The sequence below is a fragment of the Hemiscyllium ocellatum genome, chromosome 7, assembly GCF_020745735.1.
Source record: "Hemiscyllium ocellatum isolate sHemOce1 chromosome 7, sHemOce1.pat.X.cur, whole genome shotgun sequence".
Lineage (NCBI taxonomy): Eukaryota > Metazoa > Chordata > Chondrichthyes > Orectolobiformes > Hemiscylliidae > Hemiscyllium > Hemiscyllium ocellatum.
The window spans coordinates 86,538,836-86,561,370 of record NC_083407.1 but is presented as its reverse complement, the minus strand read 5'-3'; the positions used below and the strand labels follow the sequence as shown (position 1 = coordinate 86,561,370).

The window sequence follows — 22,535 nt, the reverse complement described above, 5'->3', positions numbered from 1 at the left end:
AAAATAGAATAGTGCTGCAAAAGCACAGCAGGTCAGGTGCATCCGAGGTAGCATCCAAGGCAAAAGCCCTTCATCAGGCCCGAAACGTCAATTTTCCTGCTCCTCGGATGCTGCCTGACCTGCTGTGCTTTTCTAGCACTACTCTAATCTTGCTCTAATCTCCAGCATCTGCAGTACCCACTTTCACCTGTTTCCAGAGTTTGCTGTCAGACCCAGAATCCCCTTCCCAAACCAGAACATGCCTTATAATGGACTCTGCCCCTCACGGTTTGCACTGTACCCTTATGTGTATGTTGTGTTTGCACTGTTCCTTATCATGTATATTGTGACTGAATCGTGTTTCCATATGTGCATTGCATTCTGTGTATCTCTGAGGAGAGTTAACTTTGCTGGGGCTGCCGTTGTGTGGGTTTCCTTCTATGTTCACTGTGTGTTTTTATTTGGAGGATTACAATGTGGTTGACTTTGTTTGTTCTGTATATTGTTTTTTCTCTTGGGTGTAGGGGACTTGAGGCATTTGTTTTTGGGACCCCATTTCTTTGTGGGTTTTATTTTGATTGTTAGTTGTTAGTGTATCATGTGTTTGTCAATTTGTATAACGTTGAATTTAAAAAAATATAACCAGGAGATTAGAATCTCCTCAGTTGAGGACTGACTCTGAGCTGGCTGGTTACAGCCAGTGTACTGTGCAGTAGTGAATAAAGTGTGACTTGGTGATAGGACCCAGCCTCTGTGCGGTTATTTCAGTGGCGACAGGAGTAGGATAAATTGGAGGCCAGTACCCAGGAGAACGCACACCCTGGAAATTTCCTGTACATGTGGGTTGAAACAAATAAATTGCTTAGAGACACCCAATTTGGAGTCAATTAAAATTAATGTTTGGTTAAGAGATCACCCGGTTCCCATGGAAGTCGACATCAACACAGCTCTATCTGTGGTTGCAGAATCAGTCTATAACAAGATTCACTTGGGACTCCAACCTTTGAACTTGCACAAGACCTCAGCCAGACTGAAAGTAAACACTGGGGAACCGTTGCAAATTAAGGGTACGATTTTGGTTCCAGTTTCCTATGACAAGCCGTTGGTGCAGTTACCACAGTGACAGTAAAACAAGCAGGCCTAAGCCTATTGGGGTGGAATTGGTTGAGAAAGATTCACTTGGATTGGCTCAACATTTTTTGATTGGAAAATGCCTGCCTCATTGAAATCCTAGTGAAATACCTAGGGGGTTTTCAAGAACAGCTTGGGACTATCAAAGGGACCAAACTCACTTTACACGTTGACCAGGATGCATTTCCGAGATTTCACATGGCCTGCCTGGTGTCATTTACCTTGTGGGTAAAAGTCGAGGTGGAAATCAGGAGGCTGCAGAGTAAAGGAATCATCAAAGCAGTACAGTTCGCGGAATGGGCAGCAACAGTCGGAGCAATTGTGAAGCTTGACAGCTTAGTTTGCCTTTGTGGGGATTTTAAACAAATGGTAAACCACTTCTTGCAGCGGGATAAGTACTCAATCCCTCACATAGAGGACTCGTACGCAATGTTGGCCGGGTATGCTGTCCTTTACGAAGCTGGGCACGAGCCATGCCTACCTGCAATTGCGACTAAACGAGGAGTCCCAGAAATATGCCACAATTAACACCCATAAGGGTTTATATCAATATACAAGACTGCTATTTGGGGTATCATCAGCCTGTGCCCTTTTCCAGCAGACTATGGAGAATATTTTACAAGGGCTATTCCAGGTTGCTATTTATCTGGATGACATATTAATAACCAGGAAGGCCAATAAAGAGCATTTAGAGAACTTGGGCATCGTGCTTAAATGTTTCTCCCAGGCAGGTGTACACCTTAGATGGGAAAAATGTGTGTTCCAGGCATCCCAAGTGACCTATTTGAGTCGATGAAACCAGGTCACACCCTTTGGAAGAGAAAGTGAGGACGATCAAGGGAGCCCTGGCTCCCACGTCTATATCGGAGCTTAGGTCTTTCCTTGGCTTCATGAATTACTATGGAAAATTCATCCATAACCTGGCCTCCGTCTTGGCACCCTTACACCAGCTTCTGAAAAAGGGTCAGCCTTCGAAATGGTCAAGTAGCCAAGATGTAGCCTCGAGGGAAGTGAAAAACAACTATCATCATTTAAGGTGTTGGCCCACTAGGATCCAAAGTGAGAGGTAGTGCAGACATGCAATGCTTCCCCATACAGTATCAGGGTAGTGTTGGCTCACCAGTGGCCCAATGGAGAGGAACATCCGATAGCGTCTGCCTCCAGGAGCTTTGCTGATGCCCAACTAAATATGCCCAGATAAAGAAGGAAGGTTTGGTGACCACCTTTGGCTTAAGAAAGTTCCACCAGTACCTTTTACGGATGGGAATTTTTCATAGTGACAGATCACAAATCCCTGCTGGGGCTACTGAAGGAAGACAAGGCAGTGCTGCCCATAGCTTTCAGCAGAATTGAGCGTTGGGCCCTTATTCTCATCGCATATAAGTACAGGTGAGAACACCATCCAATGCTAATGCGGATGCCTTGAGCTGCCTCCCACTAGCAGATATTCCACTGGTGGTGTCTCTCCTGGAAGAGTCCATTTTTGGTTTAAAGTTCTCGGACACTCTTCCAGTCATTACTGACAATATTCAACTGTGGGCACAAAAAGATCCGGTCTGAGTGAAACTGAAACAGCTGATGGTAATGGGGGAAACAGAAGGGTCATCGCCACGGACTGAAACCTTTCTGGACCCAGCAAGACCAGGTCACTGTTGAGAACAGCACATTCCTGTGGGGAAGCAGGGTGATTATCCCGAGTAAAGGTCACTGTCAGATATTGAATGGACTCCTCCAGATTCATCCAGGGGTTTCCAAGGTGAAGATGCTAGCAGCTGAAAATGTGTTGCTGGTTAAAGCACAGCAGGTTAGGCAGCATCCAAGGAATAGGAAATTCGACGTTTCTGGCATAAGCCCTTCATCAGGAATGAATTGGGGGAGGAAGAGAGCATTGAAGGGCTTTTGCCCGAAACGTCGAATTTCCTATTCCTTGGATGCTGCCTAACCTGCTGTGCTTTAACCAGCAACACATTTTCAGCTCTGCTCTCCAGCATCTGCAGACCTCATTTTTTACCCGAAGATGCTAGCAATAAGCTATGTCTGGTGGCCAGGGTTGGAGGCTGACATAGCTTGGTGGGGCAGTGTGCAGAGTGTCAACAAGGACAAAAATTGCCACCAGCAACAACCCCACATTCATGGGATTGGCCAGGTAAAGCCCTGAAGTTGGTCATACTGTTGACTATGCCAGTCCTTTCATGGGCTCAATGGCCATGGTCATTGTGGCTGCACATTCAAAGTATTTGGACCTTAATAAAGTTCATTCAGCAAACTCAGAGATGATATTGGAGAAGCTGCCAGTATAATTTGTGATACACAGATTCCTGGAAATATTGGTCACAGACAATGTGACATCATTTATCAGCAAGGAATTCAAATATTTCCTAAAGGCCAATGGCATACAGCACATAAGGACAGCTTCATACTACCTATTATCCAATGGTCTAGCAGAAAGGACAGTCCAAACACTGAAAGCAGGCTTAAAGAAGCAGCCTATAGCATCAATTAAGACCAGACTGTCCTGGTTCCTGTTCAATTATAGAACAGCCCCACACACACCTACAGGGATAGCTGCAGCAGAGTTGCTGATGGGGAGAAGACGCTGAACCAGGTTAAACCTGATATTTCCAGACTGGGTTTGGGGGGGAGGGAATAAATGGCAGCAGAAATGCCAATGCTGACCACATGCTTCCTCTAAGCAAGGGGGATAATTTAATTCAGGGGATGAAGTTTGGTGCTGAAATCATGGGAAAAGTCCCGTATGGATACTAGGCAAGGTCAATGCAAGGTCAGGCCCCACAAGAGAATAGCCACGGTCCTGTACATGCTGCCTGTGTCTGAGTCCAAGTCATAGGAACCGAATCTGGGGCAAAAGTGTCACAAAAGAAGCTACAAACGAAAGGCCAGGCCTACATCCCCAAGCTGGAGTGGGTGGAGAGGGGGGTGGAGGGAGGAGGGGAGGGGAGGCAGTTGGAGGGGATAGTGACTGGGACCAAGTGGACCTCGTTAACTACAAGGTTCTCGATCAGCCCAGGTTATCATCCCCAATCAGAAAAGCATTGGCTGGCCAATATAACCAGGAGATTAGAATCTCAGTTGAGAACACACTCTAAGCTGGCTGGCCACAGCCAATGTACTGTGCACTAGTGAACAAAAGGGTGACATGGTGACGGGACCCGGCATCTGGGGAAGGCAAAGGAGTTACCTCAAGGAAGCACATGTGCATCCTGACCAATAGTTTTTCCTTAATCAACATCACCAAACCAGATGATCACATTTTTGTTTGGAAGAGCTTGCTGCTAGACTTACTACAATAAAACAGGAAACTACACTTCAATAGTGCTTTATTGGCTGTTAAACATTCCTTGAGTTAAACCAACTCTTTCCAGAGTACCTATGTACGAAGCTTGCACAGAGGCAAATGTGAATATGATATATTATAATAAAATATTCTGGATGGGTATATGAATAGGAAGGGTTTGGAGGGATATGGGGCAGGTGCTGGCAGGTGGGATTGGATTGGGTTGGGATATCTGGTCGGCATGGACGGGTTGGACCGAAGGGTCTGTTTCCATGCTGTACATCTCTATGTGACTCTAGTAGATTTGAGTTATTTAGTCTTCTTTTATGAAATACCTTACTATCTAACAGCACATGTATATGTGAACTGCTGATAAACAGATCTCATGTTTAAGAAACAACTCTTTTTTTATGTTCAAAAAGAGTAAACTAAGCTGGGCAAATGAGACAGATACGACTTGATAATAAGACTTGATCAAAATCTATTTAAGGAAAATAAAATTGAGTGTGCCAGAAGACATGAAGGGTTGAGAAAAATGGGGCTTGTGGTGCCAAAAAACTGTAGAAATGGAGTCAAGTCAACTAAGGACACAGCAGGGTGGCGCCAGCGTGTTTCTGAAGCAGCACCTCATCAAGCAACAGGAATGACTATGTGTCCGCTCAGTTAAGAAAGCAAAACTAATGAAAGAGGGATTCATACGTCCTAAATAATCAAACTCTTGAAAACATTTGACAAGTAGCCGATATGGGTAAACGTACTGAAGTTCAAACTGTTTCAACAAATCCATTCCTGCACCATATTCACTACAGTTTAACATTCTGGTGACGTGGTAGTCTCTCTTTCAAATTTCTAATGTACACTAATGCCAAAATGTACACACAAAGGGGTAGGGATAGCACATAGATGCATTTGTCTTGCAACACAGCAAGAACTAATTTCAGAGGCTAGTGTAACATTCTAAAAGACACCTGAAAGATTTAATATTCAGGTTTTCATTGCTTCCTGATAAGAATTAATGCCCACATTATTCCCCCCCTCCTGGTGCTACGAACTAGTGAGGGTAGGAGGATAGAGCAAATGAATGCACGGCCAAGGAGCTGGTGTATGGGAGAAGGATTCACATTTTTGGATCATTGGAATCTCTTCAGGAATAGAAGTGACCTGTACAAGAAGGATGGATTGCACCTGAATTGGAAGGGGACTAATATTTTGGCAGGGAGATTTGCTAGAGCTGCTCGGGAGGATTTAAACTAGTAGGGTGCGGGGGTGGGACCCAGGGAGATAGTGAGGATATAGATCAATCTGAGACTGGGAAATCATAGAACATAGAACATTACAGTGCAGTACAGGCCCTTTGGCCCTCGATGTTGCAGCGACCTGCCATACCAATCTGAAACCCATCTAACCTACACTATTCCATGTACGTACATATGCTTGTCCAATGACAACTTAAATATAAAGTTGGCGAATCTACTACCGTTGCAGGCAATGCATTCCATACCCTTACTACTCTCTGAGTAAAGAAACTACCTCTGACATCTATCGCCCCTCAATTTAAAGCTATGTCCCCTCGTGCTCACCATCACCATACTTGGAAAAAGGCTCTCCCTGTCCACCCTATCTAACCCTCTGATTATCTTATATGTCTCTATTAAGTCACCTCTCAACCTTCTTCTCTCTAACGAAAACAGCCTCAAGTCCCTCAGCCTTTCCTCGTAAATCCTTCCCTCCATACCAGGCAACATCCTAGTAAATCTCCTTTGCACCCTTTCCAAAGCTTCCACATCCTTCTTATAATGTGGTGACCAGAACTGTACACAATACTCCAAGTGCGGCCGTACCAGAATTTTGTACAGCCGCAGCATGACCTCATGGTTCCGGAACTCGATCCCTCTATTAATAAAAGCTAACACACTGTATGCCTTCTTAACAACACTGTCAACCTGGGTGGCAACTTTCAAGAATCTGTGTACATGGACACCGAGATCTCTCTGCTCATCTACACTACCAAGAATCTTACCATTAGCCCAGTACTTTGCATTCCTGTTACTCCGACCAAAGTGAATTACCTCACACTTGTCAGCATTAAACTCCATTTGCCACCTCTCAACCCAGCTCTGCAGCTTATCTATGTATCTCTGTAACCTACTACATCCTTCGTCACTATCCACAACTCCACCGACCTTAGTGTCATTTGCAAATTTACTTACCCACCCTTCTACGCCCTCATCCAGGTCATTTATAAAAATGACAAACAGCAGTGGGCCCAATACCGACCCTTGCGGTACACTACCAGTAACTGGACTCCAGGGTGAACATTTCCCATCAACCACCACCCTCTGTCTTCTTTCAGCAAGTCAATTACTGATCCAACTGCTATATCTCCCACAATCCCATTCCTCCACATTTTGTACAATAGCCTACTGTGGGAAACCTTATAGAACGCCTTGCTGAAATCCATATACACCACATCAGCCAGTTTACTCTCATCTACCTGTTCGGTCACCTTCTCAAAGAACTCAATAAGGTTTATGAGGCATGACCTACCCTTCACAAAACCGTGCTGACTATCCCTAATCAAATTATTCTTTTCTAGATGATTATAAATCCTATCTCTTATAACCTTTTCCAAACTTTACCAACAACTGAAGTGAGGCTCACTGGTCTATAAATACCAGGATTGTCTCTACTCCCCTTCTTGAACAGGGGAACCACATTTTCTATCCTCCAGTCTTCTAGCACTATTCCTGTAGTCAATTACGATTTAAAGATCAATGCCAAAGGCTCAGCAATCTCCTCCCTGGCTTCTCAGAAGATCCTAGGATAAATCCCATCCGGCCCAGGGGACCTATCTATTTTCACACTCTGCAGGATTTCTAATACCTCTTCCTTGTGAACCTCAATCCCACCTAGTCTAGTAGCCTGTATCTCAGTATTCTCCTCGACAACATTGTCATTTTCTAGAGTGAATACTGTCAAAACATATTCATTTCTTGCTTCCCCTATCTCCTCTGACTCCACACACAACTTCCCACTACTATCCTTGATTGGCCCCAATCTTACTCTCATCATTTTTTTATTCCTTAAATACCTATAGAAAACCTTAGAGCTTACCCCGATCCTATCCACCAACAACTTCTCATGTCTCCTCCTGGCTCTTCTGAGCTCTCTCTATAGGTCTTTCCTGGCTACCTTGTAACCCTCAAGCGCCCGAACTGAGCCTTCACATCTCATCCTAACATAAGCCTGCTTCTTCCTCTTGACCAGAGATTCCACTTCCTTTGTAAACCACGGCTCCTGCACTCTACAGCTTCCTCCCTGCCTGACAGGTACATACTTATCTAGGACACACAGGAGCTTTTCCTTGAATATGCTTCACATTTCTAATGTTCTAATTTCTAATCATGTCTCACAAACTTGATTGAGTTTTTTGAGGAAGTAACAAAGAGGATTGATGAGGGCAGAGCAGTAGGCGTGATCGAGAAGGACTTCAGTGAGGCGTTCGACAAGGATCCCCATGAGAGACTAATTAGCAAGGTTAGATCTCATGGAATACAGCCAAAACTAGCCATTTGGATACAGAACTGGCTCAAAGGTAGAAGACAGAGGGTGGTGGTGGATGGTTACTTTTCAGACAGGAGGCCTGTGACCAGTGGAGTGCCACAAGGATCGGTGCTGTGTCTACTACTTTTTGTCATTTATATAGATGATTTGGATGTGAGCAGAAAAGGTATACTTAGTAAGTTTGCAGATGACGCCAAAATTGGAGGTGTAGTAAATGGTGAAGAAGGTTACCTCAAATTACAATGGGATCACGATCAGATGGGCCAATGGGCTGAGAAGTGGCAGATGGAGTTTAATTTAGAGAAATGTGAGGTGCTACATTTTGGGAAAGCAAATCTTAGCAAGACTTATACACTTAATGGTAAGGTCCTAGGGAGTGTTGCTGAACAAAGAGAACTTGGGGTGCATAGCACGTTGAAAGTGGAGTCACTGGTAGATGGGATAGTGAAGAAGGCGTTTGGTATGCTTTCCTTTATTGGTCAGAGTACTGAGTACAGGAGTTGGGAGGTCCTGTTGCGGCTGTGGCTTGGCCAATTTTGGAATATTGCGCACAATTCTGATCTCCTTATCAGATCTTGGAGTGCAGGTTCATAGCTCCTTGAAAGTGGAGTTGCAGGTAGATAGGATAGTGAAGAAGGTGTTTGACATGCTTTCCTTTATTGGTCAGAGTATTGAGTACAAGAGTTGGGAGGTCATGTTGCAGCTGTACAGGACATTGGTTAGGCCACTGTTGGAATATTGCATGCAATTCTGGTCTCCTTCCTATTGGAAAGATGTTGTGAAACTTGAAAGGGTTCAGAAAAGATTTACAAGAATGTTGCCAAGGTTGGAGGATTTGAGCTATAGGGAGAGGTTCAATAGGCTGGGGCTATTTTCCCTGGAAGGTCAAAGGCTGAGGGGTGACCTTATAATTTTTATAAAATCATGAGAAGCATGGATAGGATAAATAGACAATGTATTTTCCCTGGAATGGGGAAGATTTAGGGTGAGAGGGGAAAGATATAAAAGAGACCTAAGTGGCAACTGTTTTCATGCAGAGGGTGATGTCTGTATGGAATGAGCTGCCAGAGGAATTGGCGAGTATGATTGCAACATTTAAAAGGCATCTGGATGGGTATACGAATAGGAAGGGTATGGAGGTATATGGGGCATGTGCTGGCAGGTGGGACCAGATTGGGTTGGGATATCTTGTCGGCATAGATGAGTTGGACCAAAGGGTCTGTTTCCGTGCTGTACATCTTTATGACTCTCCAATTGTTTTTTTAAATAAAGACAAAGACATTCAGTGTTGTGTCGCAGGGAGAGCAGAACTATCTCTGCAAACAGCACATTGAATTGTGCAGCAGGTCCACAAGCTCTGTCCCAGGACTTGTCATCAAGATTCTGTGGAGGCAGGACAGTTCATGAATAATGGCCAATATAAATTAAGACTGAGGGCCAAGTGTTAGGATTCCTGAAAATCTGGCATTGACGAACTTGTATCAAATGCATTTGCTTAAAAGGAGTAGAGTTTTTTATTTATGTGCAGCTGGGAAATGGGGTTAGAATTGTACTGGTTAGGTTTTAGTTTCTGTGAAAATTCATGTGCATAACAACTAACATAATGAACTAGTGCAATTGGGCAGTAGATAGGTAAGTAATTGTTCCTTTTTGCTTGTTCCATTTAACACTATTTCAGAATGATAACCTGGTATAGATTTATTAATACACCTAAAAATGTGATTCTCAACAGAAATACATATCTTTAACAGGTCTTCCACATAGAAAACAACTGATGGCACTCACAGTAGAATTGCAAGGTGCAATTTTCCCCTTTTTATTCTAAGTGTAGAAGCAGACATATTTGGTGGCAACTAATATGCCACCCTTACCACGGAGGTAGCTTTGTCCACTGATTGTTAATCAGCTGAATTTGGAAAATCACCAGAAGCCACCAGCCAATCAGAATCTAGCAGTTCCTGGATTCTAAAAACCTTTGATCCAAACCTACTTCTTGAAGGATCCAGCAGCAAGATGATAAACACTCTCGATCTTCTATGAGGGAGGGAGCCACAGGGAGAGGGGTATTGGGAAGTCAAAGGCAGGGACAGGGATGTGACTTTCAGAGGGCACCTCCCCCCTCCCCCCCACCCACCCTCCCCCCATTTGTCCCTCATCCGTGGTGGCCCCTGATTATACTACCCCTTCCAAACTTAGCAGTTTTTTTAGATGGGACAACTACCATGTTTTCCACATGATGGGAAAACAAGTAATTAGAGACGCAGTGGTTCAGGCCCTTTAAGTAGCCATGATTTAACAATCTAAGGGCTTTCATTGGATGGTGGTTCTTGGAAGTCCCAATGGATTTCTTGTCCAGAACTTAATTAGTGAGCCAGTGAGAAATATACTCCCTTGACTTTACACTGTCATTAAGGATTGATGAAAATTGAGCAGTGGACATAATCTATATGGACATCAATAAGGCCTTCATCAAGGTTCCATGTGGTGGACTGGTTAACAAGGTTAGGTCACATAGAATACCAGGATATAGAACTGCTCAAAAGTAGGAGAGAGAGGGTGGTGGTGGAGGGTTGCTTTTCAGGCTGGAGACCCATGACCAGTGGTGTGCCACAAGGATTAGTGCTGCGTCCACTGGTTTTCATCATTTATATAAATGATTTGGATGTGAACATAGGAGCATGGTCCGTAAGTTTGCAGATGACACCAAAGTTTGTGGTGTAGTGAACAGTGAAGAAGATTACCTCAGAGTGCAACAGAACCTTGGTGGGCCAAGGAGTGGTAGATGGATTTTAATCTAAATAAATGCAGGGTACATTTTGGAGAGGCAAATCAGGGCAGGACTTATGCACATAATGGTAAGGACCTGGGGCGTGTTGCTGAACAAAGCGATCTTGGAGTGCAGCTTCATAATTACTTGAAAGTGGAGTCACAGGTAGACAGGATAGCAAAGAAGGTGTTTGGTATGTTTGATTTTACTGGTCAGAGCATTGAGTATAGGAGTTGGGAGGTCATGTTGTGGCAACAGGACATTGGTTAGGCTCCTTTTGGAATACTGTGTTTAACTGTTATCGGAAGGATGTTGTGAAACTTGAAAAGGTTCAGAAAAGATTTATAAGGATGTTATGAGGGTAGGAGGGTTTGAGTTATAGGGACAGGCTGAATTGCCTGGGACTATTAAGCGTTGGAGGCTTAAAAAATCATGAGGGCATGGACAGGATGAATAGCCGAGATCTTTTCCCCAGAGTAGGGGAGTCCAGAACTAGAGGGCATAGGTTTAAGGTGAGAGGGAAAAATTTAAAATTGACTTAAAGGGCAACTTTTTCATGCAGAGTGTGAGCTGTCAGAGAAAGTAGTAGAGGCTGGTACAATTACAACATTTAAACAGCTTCTGGATGGGTAGATGAATAGGAATGGTTTGGAGGGAAATGGGCCGAGTGCTGCAAATGGGACTAGATTAATTTAGGATATCTGGGCAGCATAGACGAGTTGGACCGAAGGGTCGGTTTCCATGCTGTACAGCTCTATGACTCTTTAACACTTATGTTGTTGCATGACTTCAGACTTATCCAAATTAAATAGCAACGCTCATGTGTCTATGCACTATCTCAGTCTATCTATCGATCCCCTCCTGAGTTTTGCTATAATCATGCCCACTATTTACTGCATTGTCAAATCTCATACTGTAAACTTTGAAACTGTACTCCCCATATCAAGTCCGAGGAACAAACATAATGAGATGTTCCTGGGAGACTCCATTTCTGTCCAGTCAGGAAAGCATCCATCCACCGCTACCCTGTGCCTCGTATTCCTTAGCTATTACTTACCCAATTCATCTCAATTCAATCAATACCATGTACTACTATTCTCCCAGGCAAGTGATTCTTTATCCAACATCTTTTTAAAAATGCTCATCCTCAACACCTAACCGTAACCTCTAACAATCCTTAATTATTTCGTCAAAGAACTGAATTAGGTTCATCCAGCTCAGTGGAGTGCTGGGTGCCCTATGTAAAACTATGCTTCTTCCAGTGGGAGTAAATTTTGGTGCTGACAACTTTGTCCTGTAATTTTACCACGACTGATACTGGAGGAGAAAATTACTTTAAATATATAAAATCCGTGCAACCAAGAAAATAAACCCAGTTTGACAACCTTCCAGAATCATTGCCATCAGTGGAATTTTGCAATGTTGGCTCGATTGCACAGATGGTTTTGTGGAGGGGAAGGTAAGGGGCCTAGCTCAGGCAAAGCTGAATTTTAAGTCGGGGAAAACAAACCACAAAAGCAAGTGCTTTTAACTGTACTTTATTGATTTGCTGCTTTAACTGGTTCTGCCCAATTGCTCTGAAATGATGTACTCAAATGAGTGGGAATTTAACTATCCCTTTCAGTAAAGCAAAGGATAGTATGTTAGACCATATGTTAAACTATACATTACTGAGCAGGCATCTATTAATGGGGCAACTTCTGTTGAAATTGAATAATTGAATAATGGCTCCTAGACCAATATTAGAGGCAGATTAACTTAGATTAGAAATGTTGGCTTACTCATATTATTTTCAGTTTTTGCTGCAGTTTACTTTAGCATGAACAGATATTTTTAAATTTTCTGTTTTCTTTTCATACAGGGGTGGTGTATGTACTATTGAAAAAAAAACAGTTTTTCCTCCTTCTTGGGATCTGGGAGAGAATATCAGAAAGGAATGACAGAACATGTAAAATACAGGGAGAGACAGTGCTAGAATAATTGGCTAATACATAGAAACAAACATAATGGTGAAATTAAAATATTCTAAATCAGAGGTACAATGCATGTTTGTGCGTGCATGGAGGACAGTAAACAAATGGGTGAGTTACAGATGCAGGCTGCCATGTGGAATTGTGATGTGGTGGCTATAACAGAGACATGGCTCAAGGAAGGGCAGGAATGGGTGTTAAACATTCCTGGATGCAAGGTACTCAGTAAAAATAAGTAAGGTAGAAAAAGATGGAGGGATGACAGTACTGATTAAGATCTGTGCAGGAGAAAAGGTTCTAGACAGTTTAATAGAATCAATTTAGCTAGAACTAAATAGTTCAGTCTATAGACAACCAACTAGTGGAAGCAGGTAGACAAGCAGTATGCTTCGAGTCCAACAGGAAAGTGTTCGGTCCAGTTGAGTCTTGGGAATGAGGTGGGCCAGGTAGACCAAGTGATAATGGTGTCACATTTGGGAGACAGTGATTATTGTATCGCAAGGTTTAGAATGATGGTGGAAATTTACAACAAAGAATCCAGAGTAAAAGTAATTAACTGGGGGAGAGACTATTTCAATGGGTGAGACTAGAGCTGAGCCAGATAAACTGGAGCCAACAATTGCTTGGGAGAAACGGTAACTGAACAATGGGTTACCTTCAAAGAAGATAGGTCAGGCGCGGTGAATATATATTCCATCAAAATAGAAAGGTAAGACAAGTAAATCCAGACTTCCCTGGATGAAAAAAAGTCAGACTTTAAGGCAAAGAAGAAAAAGGTTTTGTTTTTGACAAGTATCAGGTAGAAAATGAAATCAAGAATCAAGCTGGAAAGTAGAAAGTTCAGAAAGGAGTTGTAAGGCAAACAAGAGACACAAAATGGGATGATGAGAAGTTGCTGGCAGCAAACAGAAAAGGGAATCCTAAAATCTTCTGTATGCTCAGACATAGTGAAAGGGGAGTGCAAGGAGAAATATGTCTGATTAGGTCCAAATGGGATTTTCACATGGAAACAGTGACACAGACGGTATTAAATAAATATTTTGCCTCTGTCTTTATAAAGGATGCAGTATGACCTGGGACATAACTAAAAATCATTAGCTTTCGGTGTACTGCTCCTTCATCAGGTAACTGATCAGGTAACTGATGAAGGGGCTGTGCTCTGAAAGCTAGTGTTTCTAAATAAACCTGTTGGACTATAACCTGGTGTTGTGTGATTTTTAACTTTGTCCACCCAAACACCAGCTCGTCCACATCATGACCTAGATCATAGTGACAGACAATGAAATTCAATCACTGAAAGGGCTCAAAATTAATAATTAGGCAATATTGGATAGACTATTGGTACTGACAAAGCACTAGAACTGTATGGAATATTTCCAAGAATGCTGAAGGAAGTGAGTGTAGACATTGTGGAGGCAATGACCATAAATTTTCACTCTTCCATAGATTCCAGAGTGGTGCCAGAGGCCTGGAGAATTGCAAACATTACATCTTGGTTCAATAAATGGTGTAAGGATAGGTCTAGCAATTACAGACCAGCTTTAACTTTGGTAGTGGGAAAATTTCTAGAATCAATAACTTGAAATAGAATTGATCTGCCAACATGAGCAAATGTGGGTGAGTGAAGCAGAGCCAACTTGGATTTCTTAAGGGAGAAATCATGTTTAACCAAAGTGCTGGGTTTTTGAGAAAGAAGCAGAGAGAATTGATCAGGAAAATTGTTGCTCTGGAAAGTTGTTGATACCATGCCTATAACAGACTTGTGAGCAACTTTGAAGATCATTGAATAAAATTGCCTGTGTGACAAGAAACAGAATGTGTAATTACTAGGTGTTTTTGGACAGGAAGAACATGTGTAGTGGAGTTTCCCAATGGTAGTATTGGGCATCCTTGCATTTCCTGACATTTCCAATGAAATATGTTTGAGGTAAATGGGAATTTCAAATTTTGCAGATTTTACAAACCTTTGAATAACTGTAAACTATAAAGAGGACAGTGTTGAATTTCAAAATGACATTTACAAGTAGCTGGAATGACCAGAGAGGTGACTGTTGACGTTCAATGCAGAGGAATGTGAGTTGATTATGTTTATTAGAAAAAACATGGAGAGACTATACAAAATGAAGTGTACTTCAGAGAGTGACCTAAGGATGCACATGTGTAAGTCATTGCAGGTATAGGATAAATGATGAGAGTAGTTAACACGACATCTTCAGCTTTATTAAAAGGAAAGGAGTAAAAGAACAAGGAGCTTATGCTGAATTGGTATTAGACTCTAGATAGACCTTATCTAACATACGTGCAATTCAGGGAACCACACCTCAGGAAAGGTGTGAACACACTGAAAAGAGTGCAGAAGATGCTTACAAGAATAAGCAATTATGAAGATTGTTTGGAGATGGTGGGGTTCCTCTTCTTGGAGTGGAAATGACTAAAAAATATTTGATTGAAATTTTCAACATAATTTGGGGTCTGGATAGAGTTGATATGGAGAATCTGTTCCCACTTGTAAAATGAATCAAATTTATTAGCAAAAGAAGCAAATCAAATGCGACACAAAATAATTTCCACACACTGAGTTATTAGGGCCTGGGATGTAGTACCTGACAGTGTGGCAGAGGTAGATTCAATTGATGCATTCAAATGGTATTGGATTATTATTTGAATAGAAAAGATGTTCAAGGTTACAGGGAAAAGGCAGAAGAATGACATTAAATCATAATGCTCATTTGTAGTGCTTTCTGCACCATAACAATTCTGTGATTCTCTTATTGTGACACATTACTGGCAGTCTGTGGCAGCCAGTGAGAGATGAGAAAGCTTTGACATCTTACAGAACCCAAAGCTTTTGTTATAAATGAGGTAAGCTGCATTAGTTTACCTGTACTTGCAGAATGCAATATCTTTAACAGTATTTATTTCACAGAACTGATTGATTCAAAGGAAGCCTTTAAACAAAACCATACCTTCTCATGATAAGGTTTATAAACTACCCAGCATTTCTGATGAAATATCACTTACCCGAAATGTTAACCATTTCTCTCTCCATAGATACTGACTGCACTACAGAGTGGTTTCCAGCATTTTCTGCTGTATTTCAGATTTTCAGCACCACAGTATTATGAGTAGTTGTTTATTGATTCCAGCTTTGTAAATTTATACCAATTAGCTATGGAAAAGGATCTTCTATTTTTGCTTTGTAAGTAACATTCCATTCGCTGTCTCTTACCAGTGATCTATACACTGGCCAGCATTTTAATGTCTGGGTGCAAATTGAAGGATTAGGCTGAAGGTTTCACCAACGTGAACAGGAAAGGCTTCAGTCACTTCAAAATGCTGGTACACATTATGCATTGAATACATATTGGAATAATTCAGCTATTACTCAGACCAGCATTTGAATATTGAAACTGTCAAGGTGATACTGAATTGGAAATGTAAAGTCACATTTAAATAGTGTTTATTTCATATCTTACTATTAAAGTATTGTCTCCATTAGATGTCATGAGCTGGAGAGTGCTTTGGATTGTTATAATGGTGTGAAAACCATCTTCTTAATATATGCTGAATATCATGAAATGTGAATATTGAAATTATAGAACTAGCACAGGGAACATAGAATCTTTCAACAGGTTTGACATGATCATCTAGCTCTATCAAAGAAAACTGCTTATTACTTACTTGCTTCCTTTTTGACTTTATCCATTTCTGACATTAAAGCAACTTCTCGATCCATGATGCTGGAATGTTAAAATGAAGGCAATTAGAATTGTCTGCAAACAGCATTTAGTGTATATATGCTGCTCAATGTAGGATTGAAACATTGTCTATTTCTAAAAATACTGAAAATTCCAAAATGAACCTTTTTTCAAACAGAACACCCATTACTTCTGATGAGACAATACTATGTTTTGTAAATAAATCAACATTATTTTGAAGCATATAACAGTACTAGAGCTGAATTTTCACTTGCTCTCCATCCCTAACAGTACCCCATCTGATTTTGGACTTTGCAAATGTGGCAGAGTTCACATAAAAACATCCTCTTTACAACCATTTTTTTTTTGTAGTAATGAATGCAAGCTGCCAAAATATATCTCAAAAGCGTTATTCATTCCGAAAGAAATGTGTGAAATAAGTATACTACTACTTTTAAGGAATCAAAGTTCTGTTCATTAGATCAGCATATGCATAGGGTAAAGTGGTACATGTGTGATGGATACAATAGTATTGGATTTTAATGAAAGGTTAAAAACCTGAAATGGTAATTCAGCTTCCCTCTGCACAGACCAAGTGAAAGTTCTCTGTTTTAATATTCTATATGTATGTGGTAGGGACTGCTTCAGCCTGTCCCACTGGATTGAGAGTATTTGCTTACTGTACACCTAGATGTGCAATTTGTCTGCCTGGAAATGTTTTATGTGATTGGTTCCTATCTGCTAGCTTTGCTCTTCATTTTCATTTAATTTCTAAACTAATCAACAAAATAATTCAATATTATTGTAGCTGTAACTTGTTATCTCCACAAGTGCTCTGTTTTCATGCCACCGTAATCCTACTGCTTAGAAAGGGAAAATATTTCCTTTATTGTTAAAAATTTTCATAGTAAAATAGTTAGAGCTCTTTGCCAACAGCACTGCTAGCCAGCACTAAAGTGAAATAGATAGCATACGAGATGGTAAGTGATGAGGCCATTTATCCACCATGAAATACAGATCATTTTAACATTTAAGATACATGAAATTAACCTCGAATCTGACCTGCTGAGAGATACTAACATTGATTGAATAGTAACAGAAAAACAAAACTAAAGAATTCAATAAGTAAGTCAAGAGAGAGTCTCATGCACTTATCAGCATTTATTTTAATTTTTGCAACTGAATATTAAAACATTTTACTGATGGTGTATATCCACTCATTGGCTTGATATTGGTGCACTTAACAAAATTCATTCCAAGACATGGATGGAAAAAAAAGGGGGATTACTGCTGGACACCGTAGGATATGGAAGCAGAATTAGGTCAATTGATCCATTCGCGTGTCTGTTCCACCATTCAATGTATCATGGCTGATATGTCTCTCAACCCCATTCTCCTGTGTTCTCCCTTTAACCTTTGATCCTCTTCCAATCAAAGACCTATTTATCTCTGTCTTAAATACCCTCAGTGACTTGGCCTCCACAGCTCTCTGTGGCATTGAGTTCCACAGATTAATCACTTGCTGATGAAGAAATTACTTCTCATCTCACTTCTAAAGGGCCATCCCTTCACTCTAAGTCTACCCTTGGGTCCTAACACTGAAAACATCTTCACCATGTCCATTCTATTCAGGTCTCTCAGTATTCTGTAAGTTTCAATCAGATACCCCACCCCCCCACCCCCCCACCCCACCCAATCATTCTAAACTCCACTGAGTGCAGACCCAGAGTCCTCAATCATACCTCATATGACAAGCCCTCCATCCCTGGGATCATTCTTGTAAAACTCCTCTGGACCACCTCCAATTCAGCACATCCTTCATTAAATACAGGGCTTAAATCTGCTCTGAATACTTCAAATGTAGCCTGACTAGAGCCTTATACAGCCTCAGCAGTACAACTTTGCTCACATATTCTAGCCCTCTTGAAATGAATGTTCACATTGCATTTGCCTTCCTAACTGCCAACTGAACTTGCATGTTAACCTTAAGAGAATCCTGAACTAAGACTGCCATGTCCCTTTGTGCTTTCAGATTTCTGAAACCTTCCCCATTCAACAAATAGTCTAGTCCTGTATTCTTCCTAACAAAATGCATAACCTCAGACTCTCCCACATTGTTTTCCATCTGCCACTTCTTTGCCTAGCCTGTCCAAGTCATTCTGCAGCACCTCTGCTTCCTCAACATTACCTGTCCCTCCATCTATCTTTGTGTCATCTGCAAATGTAGCAACAATGCCCTCAGTTCCTTAATCGAGATCCATAATTTGGAGGAGCCAGTGTTGGACTGGGGTGGACAAAGTGAAAAATCACACAACACCAGGTTATAGTCCATGTTTATTTAGAAGCACTAGCTTTCGGAGCACTGCTCCTTCATCAGATAGTTATGGAGCAGGACCATAAGGCACATGATTTATCGCAAAAAGATTAGTTTCATGCAACTGAATTGATATACTGAACAAATCTAGATTGTTGTTAAGTCTTGATGAAAGTGCTCTGAAAGCCACTGCTTCCAAATAAACTTGTTGGACTATAACCTGGTATTGTGTGATTTTTAACCAAATCCACAATGTGTAATGTGAGTGATTGTGAGACTTTTCAATTATGTGTCAATAGGCCAGGATTTCAATCAGTGTCCCACATCATTGAGAAATGTTAAGTAGTATGTTGTAGGCTGCAGGACTGCCCTTGCAGATTACGGTTGTTACAAATCCTGGGAGTTAGTCCAATTCCAATTACAGATTAAATTTCCTAAAATATATCAATGACACCTCAGTTTCTTGGTCACACATTGTAAAAATGCACGCAATCATCCTCAGTGGTGCTTAAACTTACTGCAGGCCTTATTTTTCAGAAATTAGTTTTAGAGCCAGAAATGTAGCAGACTATTACCTAAGTCTCTCTTCACCAGAATATTAAATTTGCTTTTTGTATCAGATTTCTGAACTTTATGGCATTACATTGCCTTTTCTGTTGATTTTTTTTCTCTCTCTGTGAGGAATGCGAACAGGATATTTCATGGATCAAAGGATATTTGCTTGTTGGATAAGGCAGTACATTTTGGCAAACACATCCTATTGTTAATGGAGTGCTAGAGTTTTTCACCAGAGGAATTTCATTTTGATAGTATCAGAAAATACAGAAATAAAATTGGGTGGAAGTCCTAAAGTAAGTTGCCAAGATTGTATGAAGAAACAGAGCAAGCAAAAATAAATGAACACTTGGTCGCATCACTGTAGTAAAGAACTAAAAAGCAGTAACAGATGCACAGACTGTAAAGTCTGAAGAAGATATGAAGGAAAGAAGGAATGGAGTCAGAAAACTAATTTTGCATTGCTCTTGTAAAGCACCAACACAGACATGATGTCTGAATGGCCTCCCTCTGGTCTGTCAACATTTATGGTTCAAAAATGCTGAAGGCAAAAGAACCAACTTCTGCTGCATGTCCCAAACTGTGTCTTCACACAATAACAAGAACAACTTGTAGTTATATAGGGCTGTTAATACGGTTAAATGTCCCAAGGAGTACAATGTTTACACTTTCTGATATGTTTCATTCTCGGTTGTAAATGTTTATAATTCCATGATTTATTAGCTTACAAATCAAATTCTTTGAACAGAATAAATGTTATATTCTACTCAACAGCAAGAGTCTGGCAGTTGGACTGTATTGATGCTTAGAACGCATTCAAACTTTACAGGAATAGTTGAAAACATGGAAAGAAACATTTGATGGAATTGGATATAATGCCCTGGTGATGACACTCAGTAGAATATCCTGCTATAACAGGGAATCTCCCTGAGCAAAAATAGTAATGGATGAATATTTAAGTTTATTCATATTTTGGTCTTTCACTTAATCTGGTTTAGCTCTACAGGTGGGAGACAAGCACAATAATGGAAGCTAACAGGCGCTGGCTTATGACCATGGGTCAGAACCCCAAAGTACAATGGGTATTTATAAAATCTGATTGAAGATTTGTAGCTCGGGTATCCGTTGTTGTGGTTCTGCTCGCCGAGCTGGAAGTTTTTGCTGCAAACGTTTCGTTCCCTGGCTAGGGAACATCATCAGTGCTGTTGGAGCCTCGTGTGAAGCGCTGCTTTGATGTTTCTTCCAGTATTTATATTGGTTTGTTCTTGCCGCTTCCGGGTGTCAGTTTCAGCTGCAGTGATTTGTATGTGGGGTCCAGGTCGATGTGTCTGTTGATGGATGTTCTTGCCGTTTCCGGGTGTCAGTTTCAGCTGTAGTGGTTTGTATATGGTGTCCAGGTCAATGTGTCTGTTGATGGAGTTTGGGGATGAATGCCATGCTTCTAGCAATTCTCTGGCTGTTCTCTGTCTGGCTTGTCCTATGATAGTGGTGTTTTCCCAGTCAAATTCATGTTGCTGGTTGTCTGAGTGAATGGCTACTAGAGATAGCTGGTCGTGTCGTTTTGTGGCTAGCTGATGTTCATGGATGCGGATTGTTAGCTGTCTTCCTGTTTGTCCTATATAGTGTTTTGTGCAGTCCTTGCATGGTATTTTGTAAACTACGTTAGTTTGGCTCATGCTGGGTATTGGGTCCTTTGTTCTAGTGAGTTGTTGTCTGAGCGTGGATGTTGGCTTGTGTGCTGTTAGGAGTCCTAAGGGTCGCAGTAGTCTGGCTGTCAGTTCTGAGACGCTCCTGACGTATGGTAGAGTGGCTAGTCCTTTTGGTTGTGGCATGTCCTCGTTCCTCTGTCTATCTCTTAGGCATCTGGTGATAAAGTTGCGTGGGTATCCGTTTTTGGCGAATACCTTGTATAGATGTTCCTCTTCCTCTTTTTGCAGTTCTGGTGTACTGCAGTGTGTTGTGGCCCTTTTGAATAGTGTCCTGATGCAGCTTCGTTTGTGTGTGTTGGGGTGGTTACTTTCATAGTTTAAGACTTGGTCTGTGTGTGTTGTCATCGGAAAATATGTTTTTAGAAGAGGGCTGCTACAGCCAAAAGAAGGGCTGTAGATGTAAAGGAAGAAGCTGCCGAGAGAGAGAGAGACACTCACAAATGGTACGTCAATGGGTGCGAAAGGAACTTCCAATTTCAGATCTTTCATAAGGAAAGAAGAAGCAATTCAAAGCAGACTAGACTGTGATTTTCATTGATTACAAAGACAACAATGTATAGTAACATCCTGCTCGATAGCCAATTACCTCCTGTGAATTATGTCCCAAACTGCAGACACATTTTGTGTTTCTCCCTTTGAAGAAAACACAAGGAGAGAGATTAAACATTCATTTTAAACTCCAGTGGATCATACTAGTGGGAATGAACTCTTTCATGAGTCTTAAGATAGATTAAAGTGTTCCCTGATTGTGAAGGTTAAAATCCAAGAACTATTCCCTCATTTCCTGAGGATTGTAAACCCCCAAAGACTCTAGATCCATTTCAGTGCTAGATGTCAGCTCGCTAGCAGCCAGACAAAAGGAAAACAAGGAAAGGAAGGAGTCGCTGTCATCCTGAATGCTGAAATTCAATCACGATTCAAAGGAAGCAGAACCACAGAATCTCAATCAATCTCCAAAACTAAAGATTGTGAAACTAATAGAACACCAACAAACATCAACACTGATAATAACCTCTACTGCAATGGCTGCAATGTTCAATGATCTGCTCTTTGCAAACAATTCAGAAAATGATCTCCTTTTTTTTAAGAAAGCCATCACCTTTTTAGATTCATATCTTCTTTTTAATCTGTATGTCTCTTGTGTTCCTAATTCCTCTCATGTTTAGTAATTAATAAACTCGCTTTTTGTTAACAGAAGAAAGCTTGGTTCCATTGATTTATTTGGGTCTGGGAGAGAGATTTCTATAATGAGACAGATATGTTTTTAAGTGAACCTTGTTGCAAACTACTGAGGGATTGGGTGAATAAAGAAGGGAGCCAGTCCATCTGTCCTCACCAGGAAGCTTAGGGCATCTCTGGCTTTGTTCAATTATTACAGTTCCAGAGTACCTGTCCATTCTCGCCTGGGGTCTAGGCTGAACAAAATGTATCATTTATTTATATCAAAAAATAGATCGATGTTGTGGGTTGTACAATAAATTATATCTTGCAAAGATTTGTCACATTAACATCCTCCAACAGATATTAGGAAAGATTTGGGGAAGATTGGCAAT

The 22,535-nt window shown here is 41.2% G+C and overlaps 1 protein-coding gene across 2 annotated transcripts in view; it reads right to left on the bottom strand.

Moving 5' to 3' along the window:
- The window catches only part of LOC132817531 (spermatogenesis-associated serine-rich protein 2-like), a 149,581-nt gene that overhangs the window by 20,806 nt on the left and 106,240 nt on the right, over positions 1 to 22,535 (bottom strand). For both annotated transcript variants that reach the window (XM_060828024.1, XM_060828025.1), the window contains exon 8: positions 16,388 to 16,446. In XM_060828024.1, coding sequence (XP_060684007.1) covers positions 16,388 to 16,446 — 59 coding nt within the window. The remainder of the gene's footprint in view (positions 1 to 16,387; positions 16,447 to 22,535) is intronic.